Source organism: Solanum lycopersicum, chromosome 9 (genome assembly GCF_036512215.1).
Source record: "Solanum lycopersicum chromosome 9, SLM_r2.1".
NCBI lineage: Eukaryota > Viridiplantae > Streptophyta > Magnoliopsida > Solanales > Solanaceae > Solanum > Solanum lycopersicum.
In genome coordinates this window covers 50,050,317-50,072,323 of record NC_090808.1, presented here as the reverse complement: position 1 = coordinate 50,072,323, position 22,007 = coordinate 50,050,317, and the positions used below count along the sequence as shown (strand labels likewise).

The 22,007-nt window shown below is 33.7% G+C and overlaps 1 protein-coding gene across 1 annotated transcript; it reads right to left on the bottom strand.

The window, feature by feature from the left end:
* Positions 1-554: 554 nt before the first annotated feature.
* LOC104649292 (DNA damage-inducible protein 1-like) lies at positions 555-1,616 on the bottom strand. The gene has a single exon (XM_010328180.1). It carries the CDS (start codon positions 1,614-1,616, stop codon positions 555-557), a length of 1,062 nt encoding a protein of 353 aa, XP_010326482.1.
* Positions 1,617-22,007: the final 20,391 nt, after the last annotated feature.

The following is a 22,007-nucleotide window of genomic DNA, read 5'->3' as shown; positions in this document are numbered from 1 at the left end:
CAAAATGTGGCAGGTGCGTTGGTTAAGCCGAAGGGCATCACCAACCATTCGAATGCTCCATACCTGGTCACGCATGCTGTCTTTGGCTCATCCCCCTCTGCAATGCGCACTTGATAGTAGCCTTTTCGGAGATCCATCTTGGTGAAGTACTTGGCCTCTCCAAGTGGATCAAACAAATCTGCGATCAGCGGGATTGGATACTTGTTCCGAATTGTGATCTTATTGAGCGCCCTGTAGTCAATACATAGGCGCTTCGACCCATCTTTCTTTTTCTGAAACAGCACCGGCGCTCCATACGGTGCCTTGGATGGACGTATATGACCTGCTTCGAGGAGCTCTTTCAATTGCTACCTCAGTTCTTCTAACTCTGGCGGAGCCATGCGAAAAGGTGCAAGCGCAGGTGGCTTGGCTCCTGCCTCAAACTCGATCATGTGGTCTACCTCGCGCCTTGGAGGTAGTGTCTTCGGCAGCTCCTCTGTCATCACATCACTGTTTTTCTGCAAAACAGAATCTATGATAGGTGGCAGTGGCTGCATAGCACCATGGTCTTCACCCTAACTTGCAATGGTGGCTAAGAAGGTTGGTGCTCCTTTCTTCAGGCCCTTCACAATCTGCATGGCCGACAGTTGGGCATATCCGTCTTTCTTCGGCACCCTAACAAGAGGCACCATCCAAGACCCTTCCCCCTCCATCACCATAAGTTGTTGAAGGTAGGGATCAATCATCGTGTGGCAACGTTGAAAGAATTCCTGCCCAAGAATAACATAGGATATGTCCAAAGGAGCTACGGTAAAATTTGTCTTACCTCTCCACCGTCCTAAAGTGATGCTGACCCCATGAGCAATTCCACACACGGGAGTTGGTGGGGCGTTGACCAACTTGAGGCGATTGTTGCTTGGAACAATTTTCAGTCCCAATTTTTCTGCCGCCGTCTTGGTCATGATGTTAGCTTCAGCCCCGGAATCTACCATGGCCCGAACAGGTTGCCTATTGATGGAGATGTCCACATATTGCGTACTGAAATCCCCCGGGTTGTCGGCCTGTTTGGTTATGGCTCCACAGATTCCAACCATGTCCAACTGAGTGGTGTCTGCCGATTTTGCCTTGTCTTGTGCCTCTTTTTCCTTCCGCTCACGGACGATGGCACTAAGGCTCTTCATCTTTGGGCACCTGACATAACCGTGTGGTCCGCCGCATATATAGCACCCGTCTCCTTTGCTGGACTGCGTCCGCTTCTCTGAGTATTTCTGGCGTTCAAACCGTCTACCATCCGGCTTGGGCGTGTCACGCTGCTTGGGTTGTGCCGACTGTTCTCTAACTTGGCCACGGTCTCCCCCGCCTTTAGCTTGACTTCCCCTTGCCTCCTTGCCCTTCGCCTTGCCCAAACGATCATGTTTGAAATCTTTCAAGGTTTCGGCTTGAGTGATGGCCTCATCAATGGTTTTTACTTGACGCTGCTCTAACTCGGTCCTCGCCCAATTCTGCAGCCCGTCCATGAAGGTGAACAACATATCACCTTCCGTGAGTTGGGGAATTTGGAGGGTCAAAATTGTGAACTCCTTCACATACGCCCGAATGCTTCCCGTCTGCTTCAACTCCCGGAGTTTGCGCTTCATCTCATAACCAGCATTGTTGGGAAAGAAAGCTTTCTTGAGTTCCTCAAGGAATTGTTCCCATGTGTTAATGTTGCGTGTGCCCCTCTTGATCTCGACATCTTTGCGTTTCCACCATCACATGGCTACGCCGGAAAGATACAACACGACAGTGTTGATCTTGTTTGCATCGCTCCTGACCCGATTACACCTGAAACAATTTTCCAAGTGCCATAGGAAATTGCCTACCTCTAGGGCATCACGGACACCCTTGAATGTTGGTGTCTTGGGAACCTCGACTCTGGACTCCCTTTCCTGGCCAAGTGATGTTGATGCTCCAACCTCCCTCTCTTCTTCGAGGGATTCTACCTTGTTCTTCAGTGTCTGGATCGTCGTAAGGGTGTCCAAGAACCTGAACTCCAAGGAAGTAATGGTTTCCTTCATTGCTAATTCAGACCGCTTGCGTACCTCCAACTCCTTCCGAATGGCTTCAACTTCCTTAAGGGAGTTCTCTTCAAGGTCTTTGACATCGCTGTCCAACCCACTCAAACGCTGGCCTAAAATCTCAACAGCTAGCCTTGCCTTTTCGATGCTGGAAAGCCATTCATGTCCAACAGTGACGTCGATAGTATCTTCGCTGTCATCACCATCACTTTCATCGACAATATTATGCTGGAAAGATGTTTGTCCATCTCTTGGTGGAGGAACATTTGATGGTAACTCACCCGATGGAAGACCGCCTGGTGGCAGACTGCTTGATGGCTGACCGCCTGGTGGAAGACTGCCTGATGGCAGACCGCCTGGTGGAAGACTGCCTGATGGCTGACCGCCTGGTGGAAGACTGCCTGATGGCAGATTAGTTGGTGGAGGATCAGTGGGTGGAAGATCGGGCAGAATAGGCAGATTGGGTTCATTTCCCTTCTGCTGCTACTTCTTCCCTTTCTTGTTCTTCTTTCCTACCTGAACGTTGGGGGTGTTGCTAGCACCGCTTCCGTCTTCTTCGTTCGTCATTCTCTTACGATGAACCTACTCTGATATCAATTGTCACGGACTTTTTGATTCGGATAATACTCCGTGCGGCACTTGACGGTTTACTCACGATTCTTGCACGTTCTTGCAAACTCAAGTTAGTCTCTCACTCGTATCGCTAAGAAAATAAGAATTAGATAGAATTTTGGAAGAAGGAACTTATATTAATTGCTGAAAATATTGGATGCTTTACAAGTAAAATGAACTACTATTTATACTACTCTAATGCCTAAGAGATAGTAAATGCTACACTATACAAGTTCCTAAGACTATGCCTACAAGACAAGCTTCTAAGTCTTCCAAAAAGGACTCCTAGATGCTCCTAGTCTGCCCCATGATCTGCACAAGCCTCTCAAAGTCTTGAAACTCCTGAAAATGCCGCCCCACTACCAAGTGTAACAGTTGTAACGGCTGTAACTGTCGTAACAGCTGAAACTGTTGTAACGGCTGCCTCTTCAACTGCTGCTGGCCCCCTTGGCTGCTGGCCTGCTTGGTCAGCCTGCCCCCTTGCGTCTGCTGCTGGCTGCCTAGTTGGGTGGCGTTCTGCCTGGATGGATGACGGGAAATTATGTGCATTAAGCTCCCTCTATACGTGTGGTCCATATTACAGGGGTCTATTATATATAGACTTATCATGCATTTGTGCATGATTTTTTTTTATAACGAGGATTTTCATTTATAACAAAAAAAATCATTACATAGAAACACCCATAATTGCTTGTCTTTCTAACCATCTAACTTCCTACTTATACAGAACAAATCAAGAAACTAATCTATTACAAACGAAATGTTACACTAAGGATACTTATATAGTGTTTGTAGAATATGTTTCCATCATGCCTTGTGTTGTCCTCTTAGATGAATATGTACTACAATCTCTCTAGGGAACTTGTCAGCACATAGTCTTCCTCGATAGAATCTAATCTTATTTTTTTTTATCTCCAAATGACATATACAATCATCACAAAAACACTAGTCTTGATCCAATGGTAAATAGTTCTTTGGATTCCTATCCAGTTGCACATTCTTCCCCATAATGCCTTTGTCACTTGACAATAGAAATAAAGATGTTCAAAGGTTTCCTTTGTGTTACTACAGAAAACACATTCACATGACACCTGAATACCAAACTTTTTAAGTCTTTCAACAGTTACTAATCTTTTATCTACACCTAGCCACAAGATGAATTTGAATCTTGGATACAATCCTCATTGCAAAGTAATACTATTCCATTCTACGATTGGAGAAGTAGGCATGATATAGTTATTCATCTTCTTGGTAGGAAACTATCAACCTTTCTCTGCCTTTGCACAGTCCATCATCAACTCACTCTTGCCAACTTTCTTTGGGATTATCACATCTCTTGTACTCAAAATCATTTGCACTACCCATGAAGCAGAAGTTTGTAAAGTGATAGTTCAATCCCCCTATTCTTTATGAAATAAGTATGCACTCATTGGAACCATAGACAGTCTTTCTTTCTAATATTTCACAGTTGTTTGAGTTTTGCATCCTTATTCTACAATTCAAACGGGTAACATACATATCACTATTTATATGTAGATTATTTTTCAAAGGGTATGTTAAATAGGTAAAAAATTTACTCATACTGATGCCTTTTTCATGATGTCTATTGTTCCTAATATGATATAAGAATCAAACTATCTTTATTTTCGATTTATCAAATTATTAATCCTCGTATTATGTTGTTAATTTATTCTCCAAATTATCAGTTTTGGGACATGCATGGGGGCTGTTTAAGTGTCCCCATTTGTTTAGAAAATTTTTTTTTTGTATATGTATAACCTTGAAAAATCCCTACAACCTAATAAGATTTATTTTAGGATTGAGTTAGACTTAATAACTATCCTTTTAACATGTTATCAGAGTCGCTAGTCTTCATTTAACAATGTTGAACTCCGGCTTATACAATGTTGTTCATATCCCAGATGTTTAAATCTAAACTAGCGAGGGTTATTCTTTCTCCTCATATGGTCCTGATCAATTCTTGCCTTGTCATATTCATTGCTAAAAAAACACAAATTTCTAGCAAGTTATCCTCATTATTTTCCAACAAGTTAATTATTTTAATTCTGGTTTTTTGATATTTTTACTCTTGCAGGTTACTTTGGTGTATCACGTTCAAGTATAAGAAAAATATTAGGTTAATCGTATCTTTAGAGATTTGTTGTGCTAAAAGATGGATTGTTACACTTCAAAATATTTGTGAGAGATTTACTTTTCCAATGGGTTCCACATACCCTACTAGGAATGATTTTAAAGGAGGTTTGATTCTATATTCCCTTTATTTATTTAATACTTTTTAAAATTTTAATTTATAAGATGACAAAAGAATCGATTCTAAATTTTTCATCACTTGAAGGCAACTTTAATTAAAAATTAAAAATCTTGAAGGGAGTCCAAATCATCCCTTTTCTTTGGTTATATTTTTGAAATATGACCTTTTTAAAAAATTTAATATTTGAGGTACATATATAACATGTTTTAACCACGTTGACCCGTGATTTTTTTTTAATGGGCTCGGAAAATGATTACTCTTTTTATTTCGAAAGTCATTTTTCTTTACAATTTTCTCAATTTTTAAATTTTTTTCAAACTTCTATTATTTCCTTTAGGGGTGTGTTTGGTATGATTTAAACTTTTTAAAAAATTATTTATCTTTTGATGTTTATTGATTGGCAAAAAATAATTTATAGAAAAAATATTTTCCAACAAAGGAGGAGGAAAAATGACCATTTCTCTCATTTTATATGGAAAGTCATTTTCCTTTTCAATCATCTCAACTTTGAACATTATATAAATGCTTTAAAGACACTCAAATATTATTATCACCTTTAACATGTAAAAATATCATCGAAATACTTTTTGATCTGTTAATATTTTTTATCAATCTTCAATGGAAGTTTATTTTTCTAGAAAATATATTTAGTACTTTCCAAACAAAATCTGAAAATAAAAATAGATTTCCTAAAATAAATTATTTTCCAAAAAACAAACACACACCCTTATTTTGTTTCCCTGTTAGTATTGTTATAATTGCTTTCCTAATATTTTATTTTTCTACTTTAGTATTGCATGTTGTCTCCTTTAAATCCTTATGTATTTTCTTTTCATATCTGAATTTGGATATACTTTACTTTAATGAGGATTTATCAAAACAATCCCTCTACCTTCTCAAGATATGACCACCCTTTGAAGACGTCAATTGTGAAATTTTATTCGATATATATGTTATTGTAATAATTAAATTTCATTTTACTTTCAGTGTTTCATGATCTAGAAGGAATGAAATATGCTATACAAGTATCTCAAAGGATGATGAAGTTTTTTTAAAAAAATTCTAAGCATTACACACAACCATGGAGATTTCCAACTTCATCACAATTCAACCGTGTAGATAAGATTTCAGTAAGAAAAAAAAAAGAAATCATTCAACCAAAAGGCTTTATTGCTTTTTCCACAACTTCTTTATGTCTTTATCTTTCATTCAAGGATATCTTCAATTTCATCAAAGACGACAAGACAAGAATCCAGGTATGTATCAAACCCCTTTATAATAATGTCAATTGTTCAGATAATTTTTTAGTTGTTATACCAAAATGTTATTATAGAGAATATAATAATATAACATGATATAAATATTTTTTCCAAATAAGACTTTGATTCCATATTAAATTGGCTGAAGGTGTTTCAGAAACACCCTCTCTTCATTTGAGAGATAAGGGTAAGATATGTGTATATTCTACCCTCTATAGGCTTCACATTTTGAGATTACAACTAATATATTGTTGTTAAAGTATATAATAGGTGAAATGTTGTTATAGAGAATGATTGTCATAAAAAAGAACGATTGTATATATCTTTGCATTGATATTCTATTTTTAATGCAATGAGCCAAACATCTAGCAAAAGAAGTATTTTTGACATTTTCAATCCTTGTATAACTTGTTACTTGTTAATCAAATGACCCCTGAAAATACCCATATAGATAATTGACTTTTTCCAATTCATGTATAGATTTTTATGTAAAACTCTAAAATATTTCAATAAATATCATAATTTTAAAATCATAATAGAATGAGTTCAGTGTTAAGAATTTTTATAACCACTAAGTTAAGGTCCCTAATTTGGTTGATTAGCTAATATTATGTTCCCAGGTTACTAGAGTGTGCATATGTCTACTTGGTTCTGTTTAATATATTATAGGTTTTTTTTTATTGGTGTTTACATAAGCTAAACAAAAAATCAAACCAATAAGATATTTTTGGTCGATTTTGGTTCTTAACAGTTTGATTTTGTTTAGCCAATAAGAAAAGGATTATAAAATATATGACTTTCCTTCAATAATTAGATGCGATAACACAATATGTAACTGTACAAATACTCATCAAATAGAAAAAATAATAACTAACATAAAATAAGTATACAGTGTTACACAAAGAGAAATTAAGACGAATAACATTCCTACTTTAGGTTTAGGCGTTTTATGTAATATGAAATTATGAACTCAAAGTCACTATGAAGTGTGAATGGAAGGCTAAAGGGCAAAAATATGTAGTGTATTAATATTTAATACTTATATATGGTAAAGTTGTAAATTATTATACTGCTAATGAGTTATTAGATTACCCAATAACCCAATATTAGAAAATCAAATACCAAACTGATAACCCTATATATATATATATATATATATATATATATATATATATATATATATATATATATATATATATATATATATATATATATATTAATAAAATAACAATAAATCAATAACACTTTTTTTATTCGATTTATCGATCGACTTTCTTTTTGCACACCCCTAAATATTAAATTATCTACATGTGTTTCTAGTCTTTTGGAATTGATTGTACATATGTTACTTTAAATATATGATCTTAAATAATTACTAATCCCACAAACTGTTTTTTGTCAATTAAATTATGATATTGTTTATCATTTGTTTATTTTTTTCAGTGGGATATTTTGACTAGTGAAAATAATGTGATTGAGTTAGATCGAGTACTAACAGAAACTTTTCCGGGAAATAAAAATTTTAACTATTCAGGTATTTTTCATATTTATTTATTTATTTATAATTAGCTATTTTTGCCTAAATTATCAAGTAATAATAACATTTTTCAAGAATCAAATAATAGTAATTATGATTGGGTTTATCTTTTTTCACATGCAAAAACACCAAAATATCTAAACTTGTATCTTTTTTTCCTTTAGACTTTTTGTTCTTTAACTATTGATTCAAAAGGATTTTTTTACGGTCCAATTTCCCTTTTGACTTGTAGTCAATTAAAAATTAAAACACACACTAAAAATAAAGATTAAGTTTCTCACATTTAAATTGTATACAGTGATAATTTGAAAATCTGCTTCACTTTATCATAGCTTAGCCATTTATAGCAAGTTGTTATTTGTCTCATTTTCTATATTAATAATTCCACTTGTATTTTTCGGTGATCCAATAATTATCTTTAACTATCTTTTAGGTAAACTGATAATGCTAAATATATTTCACTACGAAAAAGAACAAGAATTAGCTATGAAATTCCTTGTTAATTTGTTGTTAAATAACATATAGCCCTATAGCTAACAAGATTGATTATAATCCTTCACTAATTCATCATTAAATAGGATTAGCTAGGATTAGCTCAATTTATTATTGTTTAGCAACATAACATATCCGTCACTTATTCTTTTATAGTTTTACCCTAATGTTTCTTAATTATTGCACTGCATATATAGCCTTATAATATGCATAACGAAATGATAGTGCTTGAACAAACAAGTATTGATGAAATGGGACCTTTTTATTCTATGCACTCATAGAATTACGAGCAATCATTTCAATTGTCAATGGAGGTGATGCAACAAAAAATCCCATTGTGCCCTCTAGTATCATCATAAGTCCCGATGGTCGGTTCTCCTCGAATAGGGACAATACTGCAAATGCAAAAAATGGTTCAATTTTGTCAGTGACATTTCGAATATTGATTTGTGGTAATAACAATCCAACCTCCAGGCAGCACCAAATGGATGTAGTGGCTTCTGTTCATGGCATTTTGAGCGCCACAATTTTAAGAATCAAAGGAGCATTGGGTGTTCTGATTTGTGATGGTTTAATTTCATTTTGTTTATTTATTTGTTTGAAGATTTAAAAACTAAGACAATTAATGGTTTTGACGGATGGTATATTCCCTTCTTTGTGACTTCAAAAATCTCAAGTCTATGAGATATGTGTTGCTGCAATTATCTTTGATATTGATACACTTACGTGAGACTTCTTATTTGTTTGGTTTTCTCTGATAATTGTTTTTGTTCTTTGTCATGTAACAATGTCATGCCTTCCTGATTTTGCAAGTGTGGGAGTAGTATATATATGATATCTATATGTGGATGGAATCATATGTTGTGAACACGGATAGCCTAAACGCTAGCCAAGTGGTTGGTCTTAGGGCTAAACCATGAAGAGGCTTAAGAATTAAACATCCATCAGTAGATTTACTTGAGATCTAGGTTGAGCACCCACTTTTGTCTTGAGTACCACTCCGTACTTGTTTGGTTACTTTCTTTCTTTCTTGTCTACATTTCAAATGACAACCTCTAGTTATAGGTGATGATGGAAGGATCATATCTAGTGGGGGATATTTACTATTCTACTCTAGAACATTCTTCCAACTGCATAATTCTATAATTATCCATTCTACATTATTTTATATTTTTCTCTATGCAGCACGCATTCTAGATATCTCCCTTCATTTCTTTACAACTGTAAATATTATATATACTTCTCTAGCATGTTTTAGATATTAATTAAGCTTGTAATTCAATAGTTTGGGTATTGCCATTGTAATTTTGTTACGAGTGATTATACACTACTTGAGTATTTGTGTTGGGAACTCTTGTTTGTTACGTTATGCATAAAAAAATAGTGACGTGGCTAGTTTCCCCCGCACTTTTGTTATATATTTTATTAGTTTGTTTCAAAAAAATATTAAAATTGTAGTTGTGTTGACATATTTCAGACAAACCTCTGTCTCCTCCTCAATTTCTCGTCTACACACCGACTCGTTTTGTCTATATGATCTATATAGGTTGTTGTTCATCCATGTTTGATTATAGTAGGCACACTAGTATTAGTTTCTACCTGTATCCTTTGAATGAAAAAGGCAACAAGAAAAATTAACTACTTGGTTTCCTTCTCTGTAGTGGTGACTGATTAAGATTCCATCCCTCTTCTTCTAGTTAATGATGTCCACAATCTGCTTAAGTTTTAGGTAGAAAGTGTGTTCTTTTGTCGCCATGTTGGTTTTGCATTGAGTCAAGTTCTAAGCATGTCCGTTGAAACAACACCATTTGACTCCAAACTATGTTGCAATATCTTCAACACAATTTTGGTTATGAATCAAGCTCAACTCAATGTAGATACTAATGTCATACAAGTTGTTATTGGCTAACAAGAGTTATTGGGCTTAAACTAGCAATAGGGCCAGGTTAATTTGGATCCGTGTTAAGTAGTGGGCATGAAATGGTTCCATCAAAAAGGGTAGTGATATGTGGTTTAGGGATTATCCAAATTGTTGAGAAAAATGTTTAGTCCCTTCATCCCCTTTCTATGACTTGTGCTTCTCATCCCTTTCTTCTACTTGTGTTCTTCAATTTCAATTTAGTTCTTAAATAGATTTGTTGATTTTTTTCAATATCAACACAATTCAAATTCAAACAACCGACAACGAAACATCCTAAATTGGATATTATCATATACCTAGTCCACTCAAAAACTAAAGGCTTGTTATTGGATACAACAACAACGACGAGTCCAAAATGGGATAAAACTTTAAAGACACAAACAAACCAGAAAACTATTCCTAAAAACTTATAATTTTGTAATATGGGCATATGATGTAATCTCATTGCTTTGGATATCTATTCGTAACCACTGCTTCATTAGACGGAGAAATAATTAGTGTCACGCTCTGAGTCTACGTCCTTGACAAGACTGACACTCGAGAACCATTGTTGGCCCCAAGCGAAAGCTTGGCCCGTCTTAATTACTCAGCGAAAGACTTAAACTCAAAAAAGATAAGTTCATATAATAACTTAAAGAAATAATATCTTAGCCAAAATGGCAATTCAAGTCTTAAAAGATACAACTTAAATGAATAAAACTAAAGAACTATACTATCTATATCTGAAGCCTCTAAAATTATTTGAGATGGATGTTGGGACAATACCCACAACATCCTAATGAAATTAAAACTAATACTGAAAGCAATGAAATGGATCCTCTAGAAAACAAGGAGGCTCACCCACTGACTCTGAACTGCTCACTAGATCAACAGCTGGATGTCGATCCTAGTACCTACTTCTGCATCATAATACAATGCATATAAACTGGTATCAATACATTGAATGTGTAAATATAAGAGTTGGAATGCTAAAACATAAATATATTCTTGAAAGGAAATCTGAAGAACTTACCTAGCTCAACTAAACAACACTGAACTCAATTTAATATAAATCAATTTAAAATAAGTGAAATATAAAGAAAAATTGTTTAAAATCTGATATCAATTCTATATGTATGCAAAGATACAATATAACTATGAAATGTATGTAAAAATACGAATAAACTTTGTATATAAAATACAATTAACTTCTCTAGGAATTTCTCTAACCGACAACCATTATCGTAAGATTCATTGTGACGTTACATCATTTTGCCTCACGCTGCTAGGGTCGTCCTATACCTTGGCATTAATATAGAACCTGAACTACAAAGTGGATTCACTAGTATATGCTAAAAAGCACTAAAAGAATTATCTAAAAAGTATGACCCGTTTTCTGTCCATGGTGACTACATGACTTATGAGGTTTGTGAGTTGTCTAAAATCTTCCCCATATCGGTGTTCAATATTAATCCTAAAAATAATATAATATTAGCTAGAGAAAATGCACAAGTACCCCCCTCAACCTATGTCCGAAATTCCAGAGACACACTTATACTATACTAAGGTCCTATTACCCCCTGAACTTTTTTTATAAGTAATTTTCTGCCCCTTTTTAGCTTAATGGCACTAGTTTGAAAAAAAAGTCAACCATCATTGGGCCCACAAGATAGTGCCACGTAGGTTGAAAAGGGGTAAAAAATTATTAATAAAATAAGTTCAGGGGGTAATAGTACCTTAGTATAGTATAAGTGTGTCTCTGAGATTTCAGGCATAGGTTGAGGGGGTACTTGGGTATTATCCCTATTAGCTATTATATTCAAAAACATACTTCCTTCTATGATTTTATATTAGCGCTCAAAAACTTATCTCACGGACGACCTTGGAAATCAAAGTTTCCTCTCTTGTTTCATTTAGAAAGCGATTACTATTTTCTTAATATTAGCATAAAGGCTCTTTGGAAATCTCAATTTTCATTCTTATTTAAATCTTAAACCATTTTTAAATCCTTTTGGGAATACTTTTTCCTATATACTTTTGAAGAAATGAACTTCAAATTAGAATTCTTTGTTTAACTCTTTTTGAAGAATAAGTCTTTAAAAAAATAAAGTTGAAACATTTGTAAAAGATCTTTGAAGACTTTGAATTGACTGTTAACTCTCCTTGAATTGAATTATAGATTAAAATATTATGATTTGTGATAGTAAAGGCCTCATGATGTTTAGGAAAAGGCCAAACTACCCTTCTATAATTTGGATTGGCAATTCCTTAACAGAACAGACCAACTTACAAAGGCATAAACTTACTCATACCAAATCAGAATTACGCAAACTCAACGGTATTGGAAATATCATTCCAAGAGTTTTTCAACCATATCTTGAAATACACCTAACTCATTTGGAGCTAGGAGTTATGATTGTTTGAAGTTGACCAAAACCGCACGTTTTCTAACTTAAAGTAAATTTCCAGATTTTTAGTTATTTCCAAAAATGGCTATTTTCAGTTCCTAGCTTCTTCCTAACTATTTCAAATTGGGAGATGTTACAACAACATAGTTAATAATGTCATATGAGCGACAGAGAGAGGATTAAACTGAAACTCATATATTCTCTAGATGGAATTGATATCGCAGGGGCAATAAAGAAGCCTTCATCAAATGGAATCTGCAGTGAAGTACAATTAATTTTTAGAACCCTGAAGTTTAATAAAATGAAAATGTACCGTAACACCATGTTAATTACTAGAAATTAAGAGAGTAGTATGTGTTATACAAATTGAAGGACAAAGAGCACATCACCTATTTTGAACTGAATAGCAAATATGTCTCATCAAACACGATTAAGATAATTTTTAAATGAATATTCTTTTGTTTTTCATAATTTTGCGTATGAGGTTTTTTAGACTTAAGTAAATGCTCATTTCAAGTACACAATGGTTGGCAAAAAACAAAAGATAATTTACTAACCAGAAAATGAAAAAGATAACGATTGGATTCTTGTGACGACAGTTGAAATTATAAACAAATGTTTATCATATTAAATCAAAAAAAGAGTATAACGAAGATACGAATAAAAGAATTTACTAACTTTATTTCTATGGAAATCTGCCTCATGAGTTGTTAGTTGATGTTGAGTTGGCATGATGACATGTCTGCTGATGTGTTTTCTGTTTTCAAAATATAAATATTTTATTTTTAGTTTTTTAGTTTGCTTTCCTAGTCTTTATTCATGTAGAGTTGTTGGTATATTTAGTACCTAGTTATTAGAAAGATACCATTTTTTTAGTTACTGCATTATCTAGTGTAGATTGTTAGGAGTTCCTTCTATTTAAACATTTATTCTTTCAACTTAATATAATATCTCTCTTTTCTTCTTCTGTCGTATGTTTTTCTTTAGTTGTTAACACCAAAAAAGTGGTATCAGAGCCCTCTTATTAAGGGACTTGAGAGTGACTTGTGAGTGTAGTCTGAGTGAACCATCAACAAAGTTTGCAATTTCTCCACCAATGTTTGATGGAGAGAAGTACCAGGTATGGGCTATCAAGATGCAAACTCGCATGGAGGCATGTAATCTCTAGGAAGCAGTAGATGAGGATTATAAAATTCCTGTTTTACCAAGAAATCCAACAATGACTAAAATCAAGCTTCACAAGGAAAGGAAGACAAGAAAATCCAAGGAAAAATCTTGTTTATATGCTAAATTATAACCCACATTTTTTACAGAATCATGACGTTTGAATCAGCAAAATCAATCTTGATTTTCTAAAAGAAGAATACCAAAAAGATGAGTGAATCAAAGGTATGAAAGATATGAAAATCATTAAATAATTTAAGATACAAAGAATGAAAGATTCTGAAACTTTTAAAGAATGCTCAGATAAGCTTCTTAGCATTGTAAGCAAAGTAAGAATGTTGGGCAATAACTTCCTAATAGATGAGTAATGAACAAGCTTCTTGTTACATTACCTCAAAAGTTTGAACCAACCACTACTTCCTTAGAAAATACAAAGGATCTATCAAAGATCACTTTGGCATAATTTCAAAATGCAATGCAGACACAGGAGAAAAGAAGGTTAATGATACCGGAAGGGTCGGCAGAAGGTGTATGCCACGCTCCGAGCCTATACCATGGGTGAGATTGTCACTCGAAGACCATTGTTAACCCTCAAGTGAACCCTTGGTCTGGCTTACCTAAACTCATCTTAAACAAGAAACAATACAGATTTAAAGGAAAGTACTTAATGTAATACCTGGTCATGATGGCACTCAAGTCTCAACAAGACACAAATAAAATCCAAACCAAAATATTAGTGTCTACAAAGCCTCTAAAATAACTGAAGAGGGATGTTGGGAAAGACCCCACAACATTCAAAAACTAAACTAATAAAAGCAAATAAATGGATGTCCTCCTGAATGCAAAGAGTCTCACCACTGACTCTGGAGCTCAATATGGATCAACAAAACGTCGCGTATTGATCCTAGTTACCTAGGTCTGCATCACAAAATGATGCTGGCCAACTGGCATCATTACATTGAAGGTACGAGTATGCAAGTTGTAAAGCTGAAGAAAATTTAGGCTTGAAAGGGAGTAAGAATGAATACTTACCTTGGCTCTGCTCAACTCATGATCTATTAACTCTTATTCAATATAAGCAGTTAAAATAAATGCAATATAAAGAAACACTGACTAAATCATGCATAAACCTCTGAGTGTGTGTGTGTGTGTGTGTGTGTGTGTATATATATATATTTATATATATATATAAAAATAAATATATAAGTATCACAATAAAGTCTTAGATGTATATAAAATATAATATTGTTGCGTATAAAAAAACAATAACTGATTTATATAAAAATACATTTACCTTTGGGAGATCTCTACCCGACAACCATCACTTAAGAGGTACAGTGATGATAGAGCAGTCTACCACACGCTGTCAGCGCATCCTATACCGGGCCAAAGGTATAAGACCAAAACTGCCTAATGGATCTACTAGTAAACTGTGAAGTATGACCCTTCTACCCATGGTGGCTACATGGTTTATGGGGGATGTGAGTTATTTGAATTGTCCCCCGTATCGGTGCTCAATATTGCTCCGAAAAATATAATGGCTATTATTTTTAGAAACATTGATTTTGTGGTTTGGGATCAGTGCTCAAAACATATCTTTTAAAAAACTCTCTTGGAAAACATAGTTTTCTCTTTCTTCAATTAAAACTAGTCATAGGCTCTGCGGAAATATAACTTCCGTTCCTTCTTAAAAGTTTGAAAACATTTTGTTTAAACTCTTAAAGATTATTTAGTTCCTTTATAACTCTTGATAAGTGAACTCAACTTGATACTCTTTGCTTACTTGAAACTTAAATCTTAGGGAATACTTAGTTCGCTTATAGCCTTTGAAAAATGAACTCGAAACTTTACTCTTTCTTGACTTGAAATTTAAGTCTTTAAAACAAAGTGAAAACATTTTTTGAAAGACTTTAGAAAACATGATAACTTTATTTTGACTTGCTTCTTAACTTCTAGACTTGGCTCTTAACTTCCTTGACTTTGATCTTAACTTTCCTTGAATTGGTTTATGGATTCAAGGATCATGATATCATACTTATGGATTATTTCATGATGTTTAGATGTACTCTAGAGTGTTGTAATCAACTAGGAAATAGGGGTACATCATTTAGGAACTAGTACGAAAAGATAGGGAAAGAACGGGGTCTCTAGGGGGTCCTGGCGCTTTGAGAGGAGCGGAGTTCAATAGTCTGACGGACAGAGGTTGTCCTCAGGCGCAGGTGTGGCGCGCCAGAACCTGCTGGACAGACCCTATCTTGAGGTGCTCTTGAGGTGCCCCAGCATCTATCCAACGGGTTTTTCAACTTTCTTCTTTGTTTTTCATCTCTGGACCTTCCCAAACTCCCATGGTTCCCACCCCAAACACTTAGATCCCTAAATAACTCATGGATTAAAACTAACAGAGATCAAAAACAATTAAACCACCAAGAACTTCAACTTTTCATGAAGAACTTCAAGATTTACGTTGAATTAACTATAAATTTCAATAATGAATAAAGTTTGAGGGTGGGTGAAAGAACCCAACACTGAATGATATCACATACCTTGTTAGGGATCAACCCTGACGAAATCCACGAACGACTTCTAGGCGTTCTTGATTCTTCTCCCTTCTCCTCTTTTCTCCTTTCTCTCAAAGACCTAGCTTATTTTCTAAATGTAAAAACTTATCGGGATCATCTTAGACACCAACTTATTACCCCTAAAACAAAAATAATAATAAATTTAGGAAAGGATCAAAATACCCTTAACAAATCCGGATTTGGAACTTTCCCTTCTCAAAAGCCTGACTTACGAAAGTCATATATCCCTCATAATACCTCAGAAATTCGCAAACTTGGCGTATTAAGAAAGACCTTCCGACGAGATTTCCATCCATATAAAGAACTCACCCAAAATCCTCTTGAGCTGGATATTATGGCCGTTTTAAATGAACAAAACTCACTTTTGAAATCTGAAAATTTCCTTACTTATTTCCAAATTTGATTTGTTTTTCTTGTTTTTCTTAGCTTAATCTTAGTTTATCTAGAATACGAGATGTTACAGTGCACGTCAGGCTATCTTGCAAAACTATCCTGGAAAAAAATACAAGAAAATCATTGGGAAGAAGAATTATGCTAAAAATAGTCAGGTTTTCACTAGTAATGGAAGTAGCCACAATTCAGGCAGCAATAGAGGAGAAAAATTCCCTCAATGAAAATATTATGGAAGGAAGAATCATCCTCACTTTAAATGCTTAAGAATGTCGGATATGAAATACCAGAAATGTCAAAAACTTGGGCATGCTAAGATCATCTGCAAGGAGAAAGTACAGCAACAACAAGGAAAAGCTCAAGTTGCAAACAAACATGACAAAGATAAACTATTTGTTGTATCATGTTCTGCATCTAGTATTTCAAGTGGAAGTTGTCTTATTTATAGTGTTTTTACAAACCACATGACTAGTGATGAAAATATTTTAAAAAGGCTTGAGAGAACAACAATATCAAGCGTCAGGATTGGAAATGGAGAATACCTTCCTGCAAAAGGAAAGGGGAATGTAGCTATTGAGAGTTCTATAGGTACAAAATTTATTTCTCAAGTTTTGTTTGTTTTTAAACTTGATCAAAATTTATTAGGTGTTAGACGGTTACTTGAAAATGGGTTCAAATTATTTTTTGAACATAAGGCGTGTCTGATCATTTATGTAGGTAGTCAAGAACTATTTAGAATTAAAAATGCAAGGCAAAAGTTTTTCTTTGAATCCAATAAAGGAAGAAAAAATGGATTTTCCAACTCAGTACGTTGTTAGAGAAACTTGGCACAAAAGGTTGGGTCACTTCCACCACAGGGCGATTTTCTATGTGCAAAAAACAAGGGTTGGTAAAAGGTTTAGCTTCACTTGAATAGGAACTCCCAAGTTGTTAGGAATGTCAATTTGGTAAGAAGACGAGATTTCCATTCCCAAAATTAACTTGGAGAGCGACTCAAAAATTGCAGTTGATTCATACAGATCTTGGAGATCCCCAAAGAAATCTATCATTGAAAAGAAACAGGTACTACATGATTTTTGTTGATGATCTAACAACGATGTTTTAGATATACTTCTTAAGAGTCAAATCTGAGGTTGTTGAAGTTTTTTTTGGAAATTCAAAGTCTGGTAGAAAATCAAAATGGCTGCAAACTACAAGTGCTCGGATTAGATAATGGGACTGAGTACACTTCATATTAGTTCAAAAACTTTTGTGAAGTTGCTGCAACAGAGCATCAACTTACTATTCCATATACTCCTTAGAAAAATGGAGATAGTGAAAGAAAAGAAAGGACCATCATGGAGATATGAAGGTATATATTGCACGATAAAGAGCTTCCCAAAAAGTTTTGGGCAGAGGCAGCTAATACTATTGTATTTTTGTTGAATAGGCTGCCTACAAAGGCAGTGATTGGTCAAACACCTTTTGTAGCATGCATGGTTACAAACCTTTACTAAAAATTCTCAAGATTTTTGGTTGCTTATGTTTTTTTCACATACCTCAGCCAAAAAAGGATAAACTTGACAAGAAGGTAAAACCTAGAATTTTCATTGGCTATAGCTTGCAGTCAAAAGCTTGTAGAATTTTTCAACCACAAACTAGAAATATTTGGGTATGCTGAGATGTGGAATTTGTAGAACAAAAGTAATCAGATTGGGGTGGAGAAAATCAAGAAAAAGAAGCTAATGATCGTTGCACAATTTTTAGGAACGAGTTGATCATCCTCCTGTTTGAGGAACTAGATCACTTTCAAATATATATCAAAGATGCAACGTAGCCATATTTGAACCTACTGAATATGCAAAATCTAAAAGAGACCAGAAATGGATTGTCGCAATGAAGGAAGAACTAACCATGATCAAGAAAATGACACATGGAAGCTGGTAGAAAGGCCTCACATTTAATAATTTTACAAAACTAAGCTAACTGCAGATGGTTCAGTGAAAAACATAAAGCTAGACTTCTGGTGAAGGGTTATGATCAGATTTTTGGTGTGGAATTTTCTGAAACATTTGCACCAATTTTCAAGACATGACACAATCAGGCTTCTGTTTGAAATTGTAGAAGAAAAGAATTGGAAGATTTACCAGCTGGATGTTAAATCAGCCTTTTGAATGGTTTCTTTCAAGATGAAGTATAAGTTGAGCAGCCTGAAGGATTTGTAGCAGAAGGATACCAAGATAAAGTCTACTTTATGAAAAAGGACCTCTATGGATTAAAACAAGTTTCAAGGGCTTGGTACAGTAGAATCTATGATCATCTTTCTATCTTATGTTGTCAAAAAAAAACTTAAGTGAATCAACTATTTATATAAAGCATGTTAACTCTGGCATAATTATAATTTCTTTGTATGAGGGTGATCTTTTAGTAACATGGAGTAATGTTGTGCTAAAAAAAGAGTCGAAATGGGAGATGATAAAAGTCTTTGAAATGAAGAATCTCAAAGAGATAGATTTCTTTCTGGGATTGGAGGTTAAATAAATTCAAAATCAAATATTCATCTGTCAGAAGAATTATGCAAAAGAAATTCTGAGGAAATTTAGAATGGACGACTGCAAAAGTATGAGAACGCTTATGAATCAAAAAGAGAAGCTAATGAAGGACGGTGGTGCTGAACCAGTACAAGAAGAATGATACAGAAACTTGATAAGATGTTTGATGTATCTTACAACAACAAGGCCACATATAGTGTATGATGTAAGTGTACTATATATTCTGATTCTTGAATTCTCCTAGTGAATTGCATATGCAAGCTGCGAAAGACTACTCAGATATGTCAAATGCACAATGGACTATGGAGTCAAATTTAGCAAATTCCAGAACTTCAAACTTCAAGGATTTTTTGACAGTGATTGGGGTTTTTCTGCTGAAGATATGAAAAGTAGTTCAGGGTACTGTTTTATTTTTGGTGATGGATGCTTTTCTTGGTGTTCCAAAAAAATAAGAGATTGTTGCTCAATCAATAGCAGAGGCAGAATTCATTGCTGCTACAACTACGGTCAATCAAGCTTTATGGATAAAGAAAATCTTATGCGATCTTGGGTTGGAGATGAAGGAAATCACTAAAATATGCGTGGACAACAAAGCTTCCATTGCTATTTCTCACAGTCCAGTTTTTCATAGAAAGACCATGCATTTCAATGTGAAGCTATATTTTATTAGAGAAATTCAAGAGGATGGTTTAGTTAATCTGGTATATGTTGGTATGTATTTTACAAACCATATGTTAATAAATAATATTTATTGAAGAATAAATATTTACTCAATTTCAATAGATCATATATTCGTTTATGGTGTTTATTACATATATAGTAGATGATTAAATGTGTAGAGTTTTAGCTTACACACGGAGAATTCAGTCATCGGTTCTTATAAGTATAAAGATTTTGGTTCACAATTTAGGATGGAAATTGTACATGCCATCGGGTACGATTGTAACACAAGACTATACGTAATTTATCTTGATTATGGGAATAGTATAGTTCCAACTTCTTGTGCTAGTACATTTTGTATGTATTGAAAGGGACCGAGTAGAGATGGTTTTTTTAGACTTACTGATAAAAACATATTCTCTAAATTATTAAATGTACTTATTTTCTTAATTTTGATATAACCATTATGATATGTATTTATTAATTTTCGTTTTGATTTATTAAAAGGTGAGATTCTGAGAAGGGTCAATATGCCTGGTAAATTTGATGATAATAATATATATTGGAAAATAATACGTTAGTTGATAGAACTCATATCTCCTTATAGAGATTGATTTATATCCCTTTTTTAAAAACTTATAAATTTTCATCTTGTCAAATCTTGCAAGTGGATTTATGAATCTGACACATGAAATAAGTTAAGTAGTGCTCTAAAAGAAATTAATCATTAAGTTAAATTCGTTAGTGATTTAATTTATTGATGAGTATCTGAAATCTTAACATGAGAAATTACATAAGTGGTTAATGGGGAATTACGAAATAGAAGAGTGCATTTACGAATTTCTAGTGGAATGATTTGTAATTTATTATGGTAAGAATAATTCAAATTAATTATTTGAAATTTTTTCCATAATAGGAAGTCTCGGTAATTAATTATGTGATCTCATAGTGTCATAATTAACTAGAACTCAGAATCCTAATTCTAAAGGGAAAATGGTAGAGGCATTAGTTTTCTTATAAAAAGAAAACCAACATGTGTTTTTTCTTTGTAAGAAAAAGAACGTGAAATTTATCCTTTTCTTTGGACAAGGAAGAAATCTCTATAATTAGGAATTCTTCTAACCCTAGAAGGATGATTAGTTTTCTATTCATACTTGCCCACCCAAGTATTGAGAGAATTCATATGTGACTTGGGATCACTGTAGAAGACCATAACTATTGTTTATCTTGTAGATACGCTTGAAGGTCCGTCTATCTTGTAGATTCACATGAAGGTATTTGTTCACGCTTTAAGAGGTATTTATCGAATTAAGTTTCAGTTTATTTATGTGTTTTAGTATAATATATATTTTAGTATAAACGGTATTAGCTATCTATTATTAATGTAAGTAGTAAAGATCCTGATATGCTTCCGTTATGCATATACTTTTCTAACAATTGGCATCAAGAGCCAAAACTTATATCTAAATATATAGCTTCTAAAATAGGTATACATGTGTGATTATATGCATGAATATGTTAATTTTAAGAGTTCAAATGTTTTAACATGTCAGCTTGGTGACATAAGAAAAAAGTTTAACGGTATAGTAATTTTTTAGATTGATATGCTTACAAGAAATTGTACTTTCTGCATTAATCTTTAGACGATATGAACAAGTACTTAAATATTCATCATTTTCTATTACATTACAATTGCTGCCATCCACTGAAATATCATTAAATGTGATTGGACCCATTGAACTTCACTTGTGGAGTTGTGTCAGTGTTCCTCAACTTTTTGCCTTATTTGTTTTTATAATAAAATACTTTAGCCATTTTATTTATGAAATGTTCATTGATGAGTTTGGAATTGGTTCAAAATAAATTTTTAAAAAAAGGGGAAGTCTTATTGATTCATATTGAAAATGTATATATTATATAATAATTTTCTAGAAGTGTTATATTGCATTAAAAAAGTTACAAATATTGAAATTTTAATAAACGATCTTATATAATTATAAGTATAATATAAAATAAAAATAAAAAAATAATCAAAAAGTAAAATAGAGAGTACGCAATTCTTCGATCATCTCTATAGATGATGAATAGAGTGAATAAGAGAATGAATGATGAAAACATTCTTTATTTTACTCTCTGAATATATAATAAAATTAAAATGGATCAGAGA